Genomic DNA, 16,529 nt, shown 5'->3' on the forward strand with positions numbered 1-16,529 from the left:
GCTGATTGTGTGGTGCAGTGGGGGGAGGGGGCGAACTGGGCTGGTTTAGGGATGCAGTTGGGGAAGGGGAGATTTTGAAACTGGTGAAGTCCACATTGATAACATTAGGCTGCAGGGTTCCCAGGCGGAATATGAGTTGCTGTTCCTGCAACCTTCAGGTGGCATCATTGTGGTACTGCAGGAGGCCCATGATGGACATGTCATCTAAAGAATGGACGGGGGAGTGGAAATGGTTTGTGACTGGGAGGTGCAGTTGTTTGTTGCGAACTGAGCGGAGGTGCTCTGCAAAGCGGTCTCCAAGCCTCCGCTTGGTTTCCCCAATGTAGAGGAAGCCGCACCGGGTACAGTGGATGCAGTATACCACATTGGCAGATGTGCAGGTGAACCTCTGCTTAATGTGGAATGTCATCTTGGGGCCAAGGATGGGGGTGAGGGAGGAGGTGTGGGGGCAAGTGTAGCATTTCCTGCAGTTGCAGGGGAAGGTGCCGGGTGTGGTGGGGTTGGAGGGCAGTGTGGAGCGAACAAGGGAGTCACGGAGAGAGTGGTCTCTCCGGAAAGCAGACAAGGGTGGGGATGGAAAAATGTCTTGGGTGGTGGGGTCGGATTGTAAATGGCGGAAGTGTCAGAGGATGCTGCGTTGTATCCGGAGGTTGGTAGGGTGGTGTGTGAGAACGAGGGGGATCCTCTTTGGGCGGTTGTGGCGGGGGCAGGGTGTGAGGGATGTGTTGCGGGAAATACGGGAGGCGCGGTCAAGGGCGTTCTCGATCACTGTTGGGGGGAAAGTTGCGGTCCTTGAAGAACTTGGACATCTGGGATGTGCGGCAGTGGAATGTCTTATCGTGGGAGCAGATGTGGCGGAGGCGGAGGAATTGGGAATAGGGGATGGAGTTTTTGCAGGAGGGTGGGTGGGAGGAGGTGTATTCTAGGTAGCTGTGGGAGTCGGTGGGCTTGAAATGGACATCAGTTACAAGCTGGTTGCCTGAGATGGAGACTGAGAGGTCCAGGAAGGTGAGGGATGTGCTGGAGATGGCCCAGGTGAACTGAAGGTTGGGGTGGAAGGTGTTGGTGATTTGAATGAACTGTTCGAGCTCCTCTGGGGAGCAAGAGGCGGCGCCGATACAGTCATCAATGTACCGGAGGAAGAGTTGGGGTTTGGGGCCCGTGTAGGTGCGGAAGAGGGACTGTTCCACGTAACCTACAAAGAGGCAGGCATAGCTGGGTCCCATGCGGGTGCCCATGGCCACCCCCTTAGTCTGTCGGAAGTGGGAGGAGTCAAAAGAGAAATTGTTGAGGGTGTGGACGAGTTTGGTTAGGCGGATGAGGGTGTCGGTGGAGGGGGACTGGTCGGGCCCGCGGGACAGGAAGAAGCGGAGGGCCTTGAGGCCATCTGCATGCGGAATGCAGGTGTATAGGGACTGGACGTCCATGGTGAAGATGAGGTGTTGGGAGCCAGGGAATTGGAAGTCCTGGAGGAGGTGGAGGGCGTGGGTGGTGTCACGGACGTAGGTGGGGAGTTCCTGGACCAAAGGGGAGAAAATGGAGCCCATATAGGTGGAGATGAGTTCGGTGGGGCAGGAGCAGGCTGAGACGATGGGTCAACCAGGGCAGGCAGGTTTGTGGATTTTGGGAAGGAGATAGAAACGGGCCGTGTGGGGTTGGGGAACAATGAGGTTGGAGGCTGTGGGTGGGAGGTCCCCTCAGGTGATGAGGTCATGAAAGGTGTTGGAGATGATGGTTTGGTGCTCAGGTATGGGGTCATGATCGAGGGGGCGGTAGGAGGTGGTGTCGGAGAGTTGGCGTTTGGCCTCGGCGATGTAGAGGTCAGTGCGCCATACTACCACTGCACCACCCTTGTCTGCGGGTTTGATGGTGAGGTTGGGGTTGGAGCGGAGGGCTGCCCGTTCTGCGGGGGAGACGTTGGAGTGGGTGAGAGGGGTGCAGAGGTTGAGGCGGTTAATGTCTCGACGGCAGTTGGAGATGAAGAGGTCGAGAGAGGGTAGGAGGCCTGGGGGTGGTGTCCAGGAGGAGGACTTGTGTTGGAAGCGGGTGAAGGGGTCAGTGGAGGGAGGGTTAGGCTCCCGGTTGAAGAATTAGGCATGGAGGCGAAGACGGCGGAAAAACTGCTCTATGGGTCTAGGCCCAAAACGTCAGCTTTTGTGCTCCTGAGATGCTGCTTGGCCTGCTGTGTTCATCCAGCCTCGCATTTTATTATCTTGGAATTCTCCAGCATCTGCAGTTCCCATTATCACTGATCAGCCTTCATCTTATTACTTGGTGAAATAAGCTCGAGGGGGAGGGGGACACATACATGGTCTACTCCTATTCCTGTTTCTTATTCAGTAAACTGTTAGTGAACATTGGCAAGTGCTTGGTGGGTGGCTTCCAAATAAAGAAGGAAGGCATACCTAGAGAGAGAGACCAACTTTCAACAACCTGCATTAAAACAGAACAATAACATTGCATCTCTTCTCCAAAACAACAGGATTTTTAAAATTTGGATGTTTCAGTGTCAAAGCCAATCTACTTGTGTGGCTTTTAGATTATATGATTTCCTTATAGCTCCAACTAATTTTCAGGCAAAAGCCAGTGTCCTAACAGTTGAACAACACGTTACGTACTCTGTCGTGTGCAACGTCTCCTGTAGACAAGGTTTCTTTAAATGTTTTGTGGTTCATTAAATAGTAGCATGCATGGGTGTTGTAGAGGTAATAGAATCAGATTAAATAAAACTGTATCTACTGTGGTCCTTGTGTATTATCCACACCATTAATTTCATAAGTTTGCAGGATAAAAATTATCCTATCACACTTGTGATCTAAATGTAACTTGCTAAGCTGCTTACAGATTCTTTATTGCAAACCTTGCATATATTCACCCATCACATCATGTGATCATGCACTGTGCATGCCATGTTTTGGACTGTTACCTCTCCTCATTATTACTTGCCTATTATAAACATTAAAAACGTAGAAAATTAGAGATGGGAGTATGCATATGGTGCATTAAGCCTAAGTCCCACTTAATCCAGAGGTGTGTAAAAATATCTCTGCACAGGTTGATTGGAAAAAAAATAGGTTAATTTTTAAAAACTGCTGTGCCATGAGACATGGGACCACTCAGCTTCTATACAGCTGATCCTCTATCACAGTGCCATGATGCTCCCCCCATATCCTTTAACACTTCTAGCATTGATCCATCTATTTCTCTCATCAATACAAGTATATTGAGTAACTTGGCCTCCATAGCCTTCCTAGTAGAGAATTCAAGTGGCTTGCTGCCAACTGAGTAAAGTATCTTTACTTTTCTGTCCAAACTGGCCTAGTATATATTCTGAGATTTGAGCCTTTGGTCTGCCCTGCCTGGCCAGGGGATGCATCTTCCCTGTATCTAGTCTGTTGGGATTCAATGTTTCAATTGGGTCCCTTCTCATTCTTCTCAACTGCCGTGAATACTCGCCCAGTCAACCCAATCTGCCTTTGTGCAACTGGCTACCATCTCAAGGATACATCTGGGGAGCATTAACTGCAATCCCTCTTAGAATTGAGGGTGTTGAATAGTGATTGGAGGTCTGCAATTTATCCTGCCCAAATAAGATACACTGACCATTGTGGCATTCTGCTCTCGCCTTATTCGAAACTAGATAACTTGGCATGGAATTATGACCAAATTGGTTATTTGTGCGCACTTGTTTCTGATGACCTGTAAATTAGGCATTAAAACACTTGACTGGAGGAACGGTCTTTGGTGCTGCAAGCAGTAATCTGGAGTTCCACGTGGCAGTAGAATTGATGACCTTTTTCCTATGTCTCTGAGAGCCCTGGTATCAAATACTCTTCTGACCTGTATTGCTAGCGATGGTGCTCAGTGCCTTGGATTGACTGTTCTGTTGCACAGCAACCATTCTGTCAACATAGATGTTCGTCAGTTCTCCTAAGGTGTCACATCAGGTAAAATACAACCAAATTCTACTTGGTGATACTATGCCATATTAGTAGTGGGTTATGGTGTGTGCTCCTTTTGCTTTCTCTCTCCCTCTCTTTCTTGCCCCACCACACTCATGCACACGCGCATGCCCCTGACTTGTATTACATCCATCCATGTTCTACAGGCACAATTCATTCTTAGCATATAAAAGTGTAACCCCTCCCCAGTTTATTTGTGGATAGACATAACAGAATTCTCCGTCTCCATCTTGTATTACATGAAGAAGCCAGAGAGAGGAAAAAAGTGATGCAAGTTTATCAAACTAGCTTATATCCTGCAGACCTTTTTGAAACTGAATAATGTTATGGCTATTTTTTAATTGCCTTTTCTATACAGATTATTTACAATTTTGAGAGTCTAAAAGAAAACAAAATAGGTTTTACGCATCCATTTGTTAGCTGGTCAACATCAAAAAAAATGATGTCTGAAGTATAAAATGACACAGCCATTGATGTGTTCGTAGCCTGAGTTTATTTAATCAAAGTGATCTTGTTCCCCCCTGAAGAAAATTGTGGCAAGATTAATTCTAGAGGAGCAAAATTGCCAAACAACTTCAAAGCAATGGTGCAATTTTGAGCTATAAATTTGCCAGGATAACCAAATTCTTGCCTGGATTATAATGCAGCCTGTGTCTCATCCATGAATGAAGTCTACTGTGACTTTTGACTGAAACCATGACTGCGGCTAATTGAAGGGCAGTTTTATTTCCCGTTCATCTAAAATCAATGGGCTGTAATCAACTTCGAGTTGAATACAAGTTGTTTGCCTCAAATTGTTTTTTTTCACTTTTTGAATACTTTGCTTAGATTTTCTTGGTAAGAGAGCAGTGCATAATTTTAGTTTCTTTTGGTCTGCTGCTGCATGTAAAGTATATAGCAATAAGGGTAAAAATTGCTGTTCTGAAGTTTTTTCTTTGCAGATGAGGTATTCTTCTGAAACCCAATGTAGCCATATTTTTTTTTGCTGTAGCTTTTAGCTAGTGTACATGATCCCCTCAAATTAACTAAGTAGCTGCGTCATTTTAAAAAGTGGCATAAACAAGAGTCCTAATTGCATCTGTTCTCACTTCATTTCCTAAAAGTTCCTGCAACTTAGCCAGGGAACTTTCAGGTGTAGACAAAACATCCATGTTCAATAGCCCTCCTGTCCTGTTAGCTAATCTCCTGTAGGAGTCTAAATTTGACTGCAGTATCCCAAACTAAGGAAAATTTGGTTTTAGTTGAGAACCAATTGTACAATCTAAAATTTCTGAAGCCATGGCCTTTGTTAATAAATTTGAAATTGAATTACATTTTTTTTCCCCAGTCTGTGTGGTTATGCCTTTTGAATGGATACTTTTTTTTGCCATTTCTATTGCCCAAATGTTGACAGAGTGTCTTAGTTAAGATTAAATCTCCATTTAGAGTGTAATGTCACAATGTTTCAAATTCTGAACTATACCTATTAGCATTCTATTCATTTTTCTTTTTCCAGCCCTTTTGATTGCATTACAAGTAAATTGGAGATTACTCCGTTTGAAGGTCTGCTTGCAGAACCTTACTTCACTTTCTTTGGTCCTAGCATGGACAGCAGTGACACATCTCTGACTGCTTTTCTGAGAATATCTGGCAGCAGTTCCACGACATCCTGGACTTTGACACTCGAGAGACAACATACATTCTAGAATCACATCTACAGCTACTGAAGTGCCTGTCTGTTCTCCTCACTAATGCAGGTACCATTTCTGCTCTTCCACACATTTTTGTACTACATTCAAATGGCAAAAGGTAGTCAATGCAAAACTAAAACTGACAAGAAAGGAGACAAAATGCTGAGCAGTTGGCTCTCTTCCCTTACAGAACTCTATTAGAAGTGGTGTTGAAATGCCCATCAGCCATGATTTAAATGGCGGAGTGGACTTGATGGGCCGAATGGCCTTACTTCCACTCCTATGTCTTATGGTCTTATGGACAGTTCTGGGTTAATTTTAAGATGTGTTCCACCTCCTCCATCAATGTTGATTTCTAATAGAGTTCTGTAAGGGAAGAGAGCCATATGCTCAGCATTTTGTCTCCTTTCTTGTCAGTTTTAGTTTTGTATTGACTACCTTTTTCCCTTTGAATGTAGTCCAAAAATGTGTGGAAGAGCAGAAATGGTACCTGCATTAGTAAGGAGAATAGACAGGCACTTCAGTAGCTGTAGATGTGATTCTAGAATCACATGTTGTCTCTTGAGTGTCAAAGTCCAGGATGTCGTGGAACTACTGCCAGATATCTCCAATTTACTCCTGATGCCATGCTGTACTAAATATAAAGAATGAGCAGATGAATGAATGCCTGGAGAGATGATGCAGGAGTGAGCGCTTTAAATTCCTGAGGCATCAGGAACATTTTCTGGACGAGAGGGAAACTGCATGTTGGATGGTTAAGTCTGAACGGGAACAGGACCAACATTCTTACTGGCAGCTTTTCCAGGGCTGTTGGGGTGCATTAAATCAGCAGTGGGATTAGAGAGGTGGGAAGCTGATGGTGAATTCAAGTCAAAATGCAATTGAGTATGGAAGGCAGAGGAAACATAGACTGGAGAAGCAAGGAGTGAATATGCCAAGCTAAACGAAATATATTTTAATGCATGGAGCCTTGAGAATAAGGTAGATGAACTGAGGGCACAGGCACGTGGTAATACGACTTTAATTATGACTGATAGCTTTGAGTTGGCTGAAAGCTGGGCACAATTGGCAGCTAGTTAAAGGGTATATAGATGGGGTTAGAAGGGGATACGGTAAGCTTTGGAATATTGAACAAGGAATCACTTGTAGGAATGTGGTAGGATATCTTTGATCATTAAATGAGGCCATGTGGGCAGAACTTTGTTTTCTTGAAAAAATCCGGCACATACTGTTGGTCTTTGGCTGGTACAGACACAATGGGCTTAATGGCCTCCTTTGCTTTAAATGTCCAATTCTCCTGTTGGCAGGAGAATTGTTTGATTGTTGTAGCTGCCAGGATTGTACTGTAAGTTAAATATAACATTTGCCTTGTTTACAATCCCAATTTGCCATCTTTCAAAGACTCAGTGAGATTATTTTATATTTGGTGCTTTTTTTTGTTTGCATAAGCATTCACCAATTTAAACTTCTGATTTCTTAAAATTGTCCAGCACAGAAGGCTTTTAACACATCTTGCCAGTGCTGATTCTTTGAAAGTTATCCATTAGTTTCCACTCCCTGGTCTTCAGCTGTAGCCCTGCAAAATATTTCTCTTTCAATTGGTCCTGTTTTCTTTCAAAAGTTGGAATTGAATCTGCTTCCGCTGCCTTTGCCCTTTGCAGGTCAGATTCATCACATGTTCCAAACACTGGCTGGTGAGAGCCATTTTTTTTTGTGTGCACAAATAACCTTGTGACATCGGTCAGCTATGATATCAGTGCCCTATTGTGCCAGTATGTTTCTGCATGTGTGCACTGATGTCATGTTGGTGATGCTTGTTCATGTCATCACGAATACCAGCTTCGCTTCACATGGATTTCTCTGAAGCACTTGTTCGTTATGATAATCATTTTGAAGATTCCTCTGGATCAGAATAGCGGTCATTTCCAAGGAACCATTGATGATTTGTAGCAGTGAGTTTCCTTTAGTTTCATAGATCGTTATACTCATTGGTAACTTGCATGATCACTGTTCTCATCAAACCCATATTACTAAGTTATTTGCCATATTGATCAAGAAACATCCTTCACATTCTGCTCAAATTATAAATTCCACAGTGTAAGCAGTATCAATGGATTTGATTCTCCGCTTTACTCTCACTGTCACACTTGTATTATAGGGAGCGTTTCAGGAGTTTGTATCTGCCCTGTAACTGTTATGCAGTGCCAACTTTCGGCAATGCTACTTTGCTTGGCAGTGGCACAGGCCAGAAAGAAGCTTTGTAGTTCGAGGGAGACCAGTTGTAGTTTCTGTACAAAAATGAATTTCCTCTGCCATTTGTGTCCTTTCAGAAAGTCTCCTCCTATGGTCTTTTTAAAAACAAAAGCTTTGTACTTCCTAAAGTGCAGTACCTGGAAATGAATGATATTTCAGCTTAGTCCTAGCCAATGGTTCATAAGTTTTGCATAACATCTGAGTAATTACTGAAAATGCTGGAAACCTGAAATGTGGACAAAAATGCTGGAAAACACAGGAAGGTCAGGAACCGTCAATGGGGACAGAGTTAATATTTTAGGTTGATCTTTCATCGGAAGTCATTGACCTGAAATATTCTCTCGAATTGCTGAGTTTCCCCAACTTGATTTATCCTTCTTTGCATAACATGCCTGCTTTTCATGGAGTCTTGAATTTTATGGCATGGAAACACAGCCTTCGTCCAACTCATCCGTGCTGACCAGATATTCTAAATTAATGTAGTCCCATTTGCCAGCAATTTGCCCATATCACTCTTAAACACTTCCTATTCATAGTCATGCAGATACCTTTTTTACATGTCGTAGTTGTACCAGCCACCGCCTCCACTTCTGGCAGCTCATTCCATACACACCACCTTCGGTGTGCAAAACATTTGCCCCTTGGATCCCTTTGTTAAATCGTTCCCCTCTTGCCTTACACCCTCTAATTTTGGACTATCCTCCCTTGGGTAAAAACCTTAGCTGTTTACCCTCACTGTGTCTCTGATTTTATAAACCTCTAATGAGGGCACCCCTCAGCCTCCAATGCTCCAGGGAAAATAGCCCAGCCTATTTGGCCTCACACCATACCTCAAAACCTTCAACCCTGGCAAAATCCTTGTAAATCACTTTCTGAATTCTCTCCAGTTTCACAACATCCTTCCAATATTAGGGAGACCAGAATTGAGTGCAGTATTCCAAAAGTGGCCTAACCAATATACTTTACAACCACAGCATGACCTCCCAACTCCAATATTCAATGCACTGATCCAAAAAGCTAAGCATACCAAATGCTGCCTTACTACCCTGTCTGCAACTCTGCTTTCAGGAAATTATGAACCTTCGCCCAAGATCTCTTTGTTTGTCAACACTCTCCAGGACCTTACCATTCAGAGTATAAAGCCCTGATTTGCCCTACCAAAATGCAGCATGTCACATTTATTTAAGTTCTACTCTGTTTGCCACTCTGGTCCATCTGATCAGGGTCCTGTTGTATTTTGAGTTAACCTCCTTGGCTGCCCTCTACGACACTGTTTTTTTTTAATATCATCTGCCAACTTACTAACCACACCTCTGATGTTTGCATCCAATTCATTTAGAAATAATGAAAATCAGTGGACCCAGCACTGCTGCTTGCAGCACACCACCAGCGGTCACGGGCCTCCAAAAGTAATCCTTCACTTCCTCCTTTTGTCTCCTACCTTCAAGTCAATTTTGTGTCTACATGGCTAGTTGTCCCTATATTCTGTGTGATCTAATTAGTTTACTGTGCAGAACCTTGTCTAACTTTGCTGAAGTGTAGAAAGACAATCTTTGTCATTTCATCAAAAAACTCAATCAATTTTAAGAGACACAATTTCCCACTCAAAGCTATGTTGATTTAGTCCTTTTACTCAGATTAAGGATATCTCTAGCTCTGAGTAAGGGTGACCGAACCTGAAATGTTAACTGATTTTTTTTTTCCTTCACAGATGCTGCCAGACCTGCTGAGCTTTTCCAGCAACTTCTGTTTTTATCCCAAAACAGTTGTTGCCTTTCCGAATAGATGTAAATCCTGTCCCTCAGAATCCCCTCCAAAAGTTTACCCACCACTGACGTCAAGCTCACCAGTTGAGTTCCCTGGTTTTTCCTTAACACATTTCTTAAATAATGACACTATTAGCCAAACTCCAGTCTTTTGGCGCCTCACCAGTGACTCAGTGATCCAAATATCTCAGCCAGGGGCCCAGCAAACACTTTCTAAAAAGTTCTAGGGTACTCCTGATCAGGCCCTCACTGGGAATTTGTCCATCTTTGTGCATTTTAAGACATCCAGCACCTCTGTAATATAGGCACGTTTCAAGATGATATCACAATTTCACATTTTCACTTATAAAGCTAGAGACTATATGATTGTCTTTTCAACTTGTTGACTGACAGCTTCAATGGTTCTGCCAATCAGTTTTTCTGAAATGTTGTTAACAAGTCTTTCTTAGGAAATTCAAGAATTTAAAATTTCATCAGGACCTTCAATTGTTGGTTTGAAGATGATTCTGTTTAATCCTGGTTTATTTTTAATAAAACCATGCGTCCATGTCTAAAATTAAAATTGTGTGATTTTTATTTTTAAATGTGTTTTTCATTTATTTTTGCATTTAGGTGCATCAACTACATTGGAATATTAAAGAATTTATTGGCACAAAGAACAGCTGTAATGGAAGATAATGTAAAATTTCACAAAGTATAATTTGTGACAAATCGGTTTTACCAATTTTGCGTTGAGATTGGATCAAATATTGAGCATCAGCTTTTATCCGCATAAAGAATTGAGTCTTTTTTTTGGATTATATTTGAAGACTAAAACCTGATCATTGAGGCTTTTAAGTTTCAGAATTCCAGCATACCTGTGCTCCTTTCAAATCTAGAAAATGCCAATCCTGAAACAGCTGGTGGCAAGCTCCAATCAATCCAAACGGCGCTCTCGCATAGACTTGACTGCAGACATGATCAGTGCTCCTCTTGGTGATTTCAGGCACACGATGCATGTAGGTCGTGGGGGTGATGTCTTTGGAGACACTTCATTCCTTTCTAGCAAGTTTGGGGCTGCAGGTGCTACCGCTCCTGCTGAAGCGACACCCAAGCCAGGGCTTCTCTCTCGGAAATTCAGAAGCAGCAGCAAAAGGTCTCAGTCAGTAACACGTGTTGATAAGCGAGACACATTGACACAGAGTGATTCAGCAATATTTGTGAAAAATGCAGTGTCTCTGCCTCAACTCAATGATAAGACTGTGGAGCCAACTAATCAGATGGCAAAGAGCCTTTCATCAAGTCCGATAAAAAAGCTTGCAAATGAACAAATGGAAGATGTACCTGTCAATGGGGCTGCCAGCACTGTTGCAAGTAAATGTACAGAATATCAAGATGAGCGAGATTTTGGAGATATTACCGATCTTCCTACTTCACTTTCCAGTGGTGGCTTTCCACTAAAGCATGCTGAATCCATCATGTCCTTTCATGTCGATCTTGGTCCTTCAATGCTTGGTGAAATTTTAAGTGTTATGGAAAAAGATACATGGGAAAATGATGCTGATCTTGGTATTGGCGATGACAAACAAGGACGGTTTTCTAATTCACAAATTGTGGCCAAGGAGAAGCTTGTAGAGGAACCTGCAGTATCAACAATGGCCTTGCAAAATAACATTAATAGTGTTGTGTACAGCACGGCATCTGGGAGCCACTTATCACAAGATAGTGGCTCCTTGTCAAGTTTGGCATCTGGCACTACAGAAGAGAGGCGGTCAGTTTATGAGGGAGTTAGTCATGGAGATGTAGACAGTATGAAAAATACAGCTGAATCCAGAGATACCTTCAAAGAGGAATCTATGAATGAAGGAGATGAGGATTTTACCTTCATGGATGAAGAGGATGAAATCCGTGTGTAGAATTGGCCTATTTGGATTGGCATATTTGCTTTTTTATTAAGGATTTGGAGAACAAGATGACTTTATCTGTCCTAGAATTTACAGCATTAATGAATTATGGCAGGATTGCACTAAACTCTTACACCACAGACTCAAAATATATTCTGTAATAAAGGCTGTAACCAAAATTCTTTAATCCACAGAGGCCAGCAACACCTGCAACTCCTCATGGCGGCTCACTGCTTATGTGTTATTCAACCAGAATTAACCATATATTACGCACATTCCTAAACGGTGCAAGTGCTATGTTTGTGCTACCTTTTTATACAAAAAGTATGCGCTCGTACTAATCTCATTTTAATATCTGACAATTCACTGTGTGACCCAAAGGACACTCCTTAGAAAAATGGCTTGTTTGCTTCCTGTATCACTACTCGGCCTTATTTGGAATCTCTGGTTTAAGGTGCTCCATTCCTTCGGTCACCTTCCTTTCTCCTCTTCTATCCTCCCTGGGTTGCTACTGTTTGGGATTTTGATTTGGAAAATTTCAAATATAATTTTTCTGTGTGATTCATGTAGTTGCTGTGATGCATTCAACCTTTACCTGAGTGAGCTGGGTTTCACCAACTATTCAGGTGCTAACTTATTTTCTCTCAAGAATAGCATTTAATTTTTACTTCACCCTTTCTGTAACATTCTGCAAGGAAGTGTGGAATATCTGAACTTGTTAATATTGCGCTAACCCTGAACATTAAAATAAACTGTACATTGCTCACTGTGAAACACTAATACACATTATGCTTCCTAAATGTTCCATCATGTATTTAAATGAAATGTCATATGACCATCGCACAGTGGTCTTTGATACGTAATCCAGAATTGATGTGTTTCTGTCTGTCACTGAAATCTCTCATCCGTAGTTATCACCTGTTAATCCACTTTCACTTCATTTAATTAGGGGCTGATTTTGAATTGACATCAATATAGCACACGTGACAATTTACAGGGATAAGCATTACTGCAAATCCAACAAGTGTTATCTCCCTAAATTACCAGAGGAATTATACTTCAAAAGTATTTAGTTGGCTGCAGAGCAGTTAGGGGCATTTTGAAGTCATGGAAAGTGCTACCTGAATTAAAGTTCATGACAGTGGGACCCAGAATCTGTTGCATTTTCCAACTACATTTTTAAACTATGCCATCTTTCTAAGCTTTAACTGATTTTTTTCCATTACAAATTTTTGTTACAATTCTACAGTTGCCATCTTGTCCCCTTTAACACCACCCACCACCACCACCCCCCCCCCCCCCCCACCCCCGCAAGGGAAATTACTTTTTCAGGCCACATTGCATATATTTCATATGTAAGTATTCCGTTGGCATAGTATATTTGAAGGAAGGGTGCAGTCTAGTCTCAAGTCACAGAACAGCCAAGCAGCTGACTCTGAAACTTAACATCTGAGATTTAGAGAGAGAGAGAGAGAGAGAATTTGTAACCCCTTTTGCTGAGTCACACATTTCCATTAAGGCTTTAACTTGTCTTTCCAAGACAACTGTGCCAGTTAGGATTGTATAGGCATGCCTGCTACTTGCCTCAGCTCAGTATCCCATAAAACAAAAGTATCCTGCTTAAAAGATTTTTATGAAGGGTGCTTGTATTGCTCCATATAAGCACAAATTAAAATCATGCTGCTTGGGAAACATTGAAAATTAAACAATGCCTTGATTTATTGTGCATTCTTAATTGCATGATGAATCTTTTCTTTCAGCATTTGATTCTGACGCTGTAACATAGAAATAATTCTTGGTTACATTATTTTGACTTTCCAGTTTTAACATTAAAAGTTAAAGGTCCAATGTGCAACAGATAATTAAGAATGCACCCATTGCATTACATCTGTAAATCCATGTTTTGGAATGGAAACCACAGATGCAAAATTGTAGTGACAGTAGTAACATAATTCTGTAATGCAAAAGTAAAGCAGGTTTTCTCCTAAGGCCCTTTTATTCAACTGACTGTCAGCTTAAAATACTTAAAACAACCCTTCTGCAGAAAAGGAAACTACATATGAATGATTTCAAATTGTCCCATTCCAATAAACTAGTTACATTTTGCACCAACACCTTTATGAGCACACTGGAGCTTTTCTTTTGCCCCTTCGTCTCCTCAGAGCGAAAGCATTTGAAAATTGGAAGGCAACACTTCACATTTTGAAACATCCAGTCATCTCATTAAACATGTACAAACTTGGGCCTATGATGCATAATTGAGCTTCCACTGGCACAGTGCAGCACTGCACCTCAAGCAACTTAACCAGCAATGTCCACAGCATCTGCTGGAAACTGCTTACGAAAAGATTATGTTGCTTTTAACAATTTTGTGCCTTTATTAGAAATGTGTTAATGCTTCTGGCCTACAATCAGTCCACTTAATCCTGCTGCGTGTACTTTGTTAGCACCACCATTCCCCTTTATTATGTGTCTCACTGGTACAGCTCCTTGTGCCAATTGCTGGAAATGGTTTAGCCCAGTTACCTGGTAACGAATTACCAAGAAGGCAACCCAATTGTAATGCACAACTTTTATCTATTTTCCATCTAGAATGCAACTTGGCATTTTTGAATTAGTTGAATAATAAGCCACTAAATTGCTAAGTTAAATGCAATGCACTATTGAGGAGCAATGTAGTGTTCATGAAGGAGCATATTGTGGAATTACACCAATTTTATTTTGATAGATGACATCCTGTTTCCTAACCATATTTATGGTGGATGATTTAGCCTCATCCACCATAGACAGTGCTAGTAATTAAACTTTCTTTTTGTTGATGCAAAGTTGAAGTTCTCGCTTCAGTGTACAATTAAATGTTTTGATATCCTTGAGTGATTTCAATCTTCTATTGCCTTTTTTCCTAATTTTCTAGAGCAGTATTTTTTTAAAAAAGCACCCCAGAGTTGAATACTTTTCAAAAGGTAAGAATCAGTAGTGCCTTGTGATATTAAGTTTTCTTTTGCAATCTTTCATATTACAGATCAATACAGTATGGATAAAGAACAGAATTTTCTTTGATCCATTTTTAAAATTGGACAAAGAATTGCATTTTTCAGGAATGTCTTCCTGTTGCTGATGTTGCACAATGTGTTGCTTTATAGCCTAAATTTTTTTGTTTGGAAAATTTAAGCTATTATGTGGTGATTGGTCATGGTTCCTACCATGAATGCTGGAATATGAGGCAAGTTGCCATAAAACACTCTCTCTCTTTTGTGCAGGACAGTATTTTTCTTCAACATTGTAATCATGTATATTTTCGTGCCACTTAAATGTTTTGTGTTATTGTGAAATATTGGTCTAGTCTAAGAGTTTTTATCATCAGCATGTTGAACATTGCTCATTTCAAGATGACAGCTGTGCACAGAGTCCAGTGCACTGCATTATGGCATGCTCAATAGGAAATGTGAAAGCTAATACTTCCTTCATTTTGGCAAGTTGTTCACATGTTGGTGTAAGTGTTTTCTAGACAAGACTTGAGGTGAGATTAGAGGATGTTATTGTATGTTTTGTATGTAATATAGCTTCAACACTAAATTAATTCCCATGTGTTTTATCAAGAGAAATCATTGTAAATAAGTTTCTATCCCATGATGTAAGCTGCAGAACATATTAAGTGAAGTATTTTTTTTAAATAAAGCCTTCAAAATTGGCTAGCTGAATGGAGGTAGGTTAGTTGAAAGAAACTTACCAGGGCATCCCAGCAGAAAATTGCAACAAAATATTTTCCTTCATCTTGTATAGAACTATCTCTGACCTAACTTCAGTTGATGGCCATTGTTTAAATCGTAAAGAGAAAACCTGCAAAAGGTGAAGGTTTGAAATGAAATGTCAGAAACATTGAGCAAATTGATATCTTTGGGTAATGATGTAATGTAGTGCATGGTCAAAGGACATTTGGACCCTTGTTTCATTTCATTTGTGTTCTTTCGCACTAACTGCAGTACTTGTTGGAACAGTTGCTGCTGATGCAGAAAACCACTGAACACAGGAAAGGTGTTTTTCTGTAAATTGAACTGACGTGGATAATCTGGAGGTGGGAGAATTGAGCAGAATTTTAAATATTCAAAAAACAAATTAAAAATTCCCTGTTTAAAATAATCCTTGAATGTAATGCGCAAAGAAATAAATTGAAACTTACCACTGAAGTGATTTTGTTTGCACATGACCTATTTTGCTCGGAATCTTTCAATAAATCCAATTGTGCCAAATATTTAAAGAACTTGTGTTGCTAAAATATACTCCAGCTGTGAAGTGCTCTCTTCTCTGCTTTTCCTAAACACATTTAACCACAGAGGTACTACATTTTGTGTATAGGTATTGGGTTCACTTTTTTTATTGCGTAATTTCTTGATGAAAAGAATGAAATAAACTGACAAGTCTTACTTTAATGGTTTTATTTTTGAATTTATAAGTACTAAAACCTATTTGGTACTATCACTGATTTCACTGACAACCTATTATTTTAAAATGCTTTGTCATATCAGTAGTAAACAATAAACTATTATAGTTTTTGGTGGGGTTAATTAATAAACTGTATGCAGACAACTGTTTGTTTCTTGTGTGTTTTTGCTAATATTTTCCACCTCATTCTAGGCATTTGACTATTGCTTCAGTCAGCAACTGTCAATAGTTGACAAACAGCTACAAAGTAGCTGTTATGTGCTTTTGAGTAAATGGCACTGGTTAAATGCATCACTGCACAGAAACCAATGAGGTCAGGGATAGTGATCAGGAATATAAATAAATGCATCATACACACTAGAAGATCCCACCTTCAGTTTGTTTTTTAGTGCAAAATTATTTTGTCTGTCTCGGCAAAATTTGGGTCCGGTGAGAGAAATCATTTGAAGTTCTTACTTCTGTTAAATGATTTAACTCCTTATGCAAACCTTGCATCTCTCAAATTTGACTGTATTTGAAACTAATCTCAACTCAAATTCAGATTATGTATCT

General features: G+C 41.0%; 1 protein-coding gene across 2 annotated transcripts in view; it reads left to right on the top strand.

The window, feature by feature from the left end:
- Nucleotides 1-16,113, top strand: part of cdc42ep4b (CDC42 effector protein (Rho GTPase binding) 4b) — a 29,580-nt gene extending 13,467 nt beyond the window's left edge. For both annotated transcript variants that reach the window (XM_048555591.2, XM_048555592.2), the window contains exon 2: nt 10,264-16,113. In XM_048555591.2, coding sequence (XP_048411548.1) covers nt 10,533-11,546 — 1,014 coding nt within the window. In that variant the 5' untranslated portion in view covers nt 10,264-10,532 and the 3' untranslated portion in view covers nt 11,547-16,113. The remainder of the gene's footprint in view (nt 1-10,263) is intronic.
- The last annotated feature ends 416 nt before the right edge of the window (nt 16,114-16,529 follow it).

Source organism: Stegostoma tigrinum, chromosome 22 (genome assembly GCF_030684315.1).
Source record: "Stegostoma tigrinum isolate sSteTig4 chromosome 22, sSteTig4.hap1, whole genome shotgun sequence".
In the NCBI taxonomy this organism is placed as follows: domain Eukaryota; kingdom Metazoa; phylum Chordata; class Chondrichthyes; order Orectolobiformes; family Stegostomatidae; genus Stegostoma; species Stegostoma tigrinum.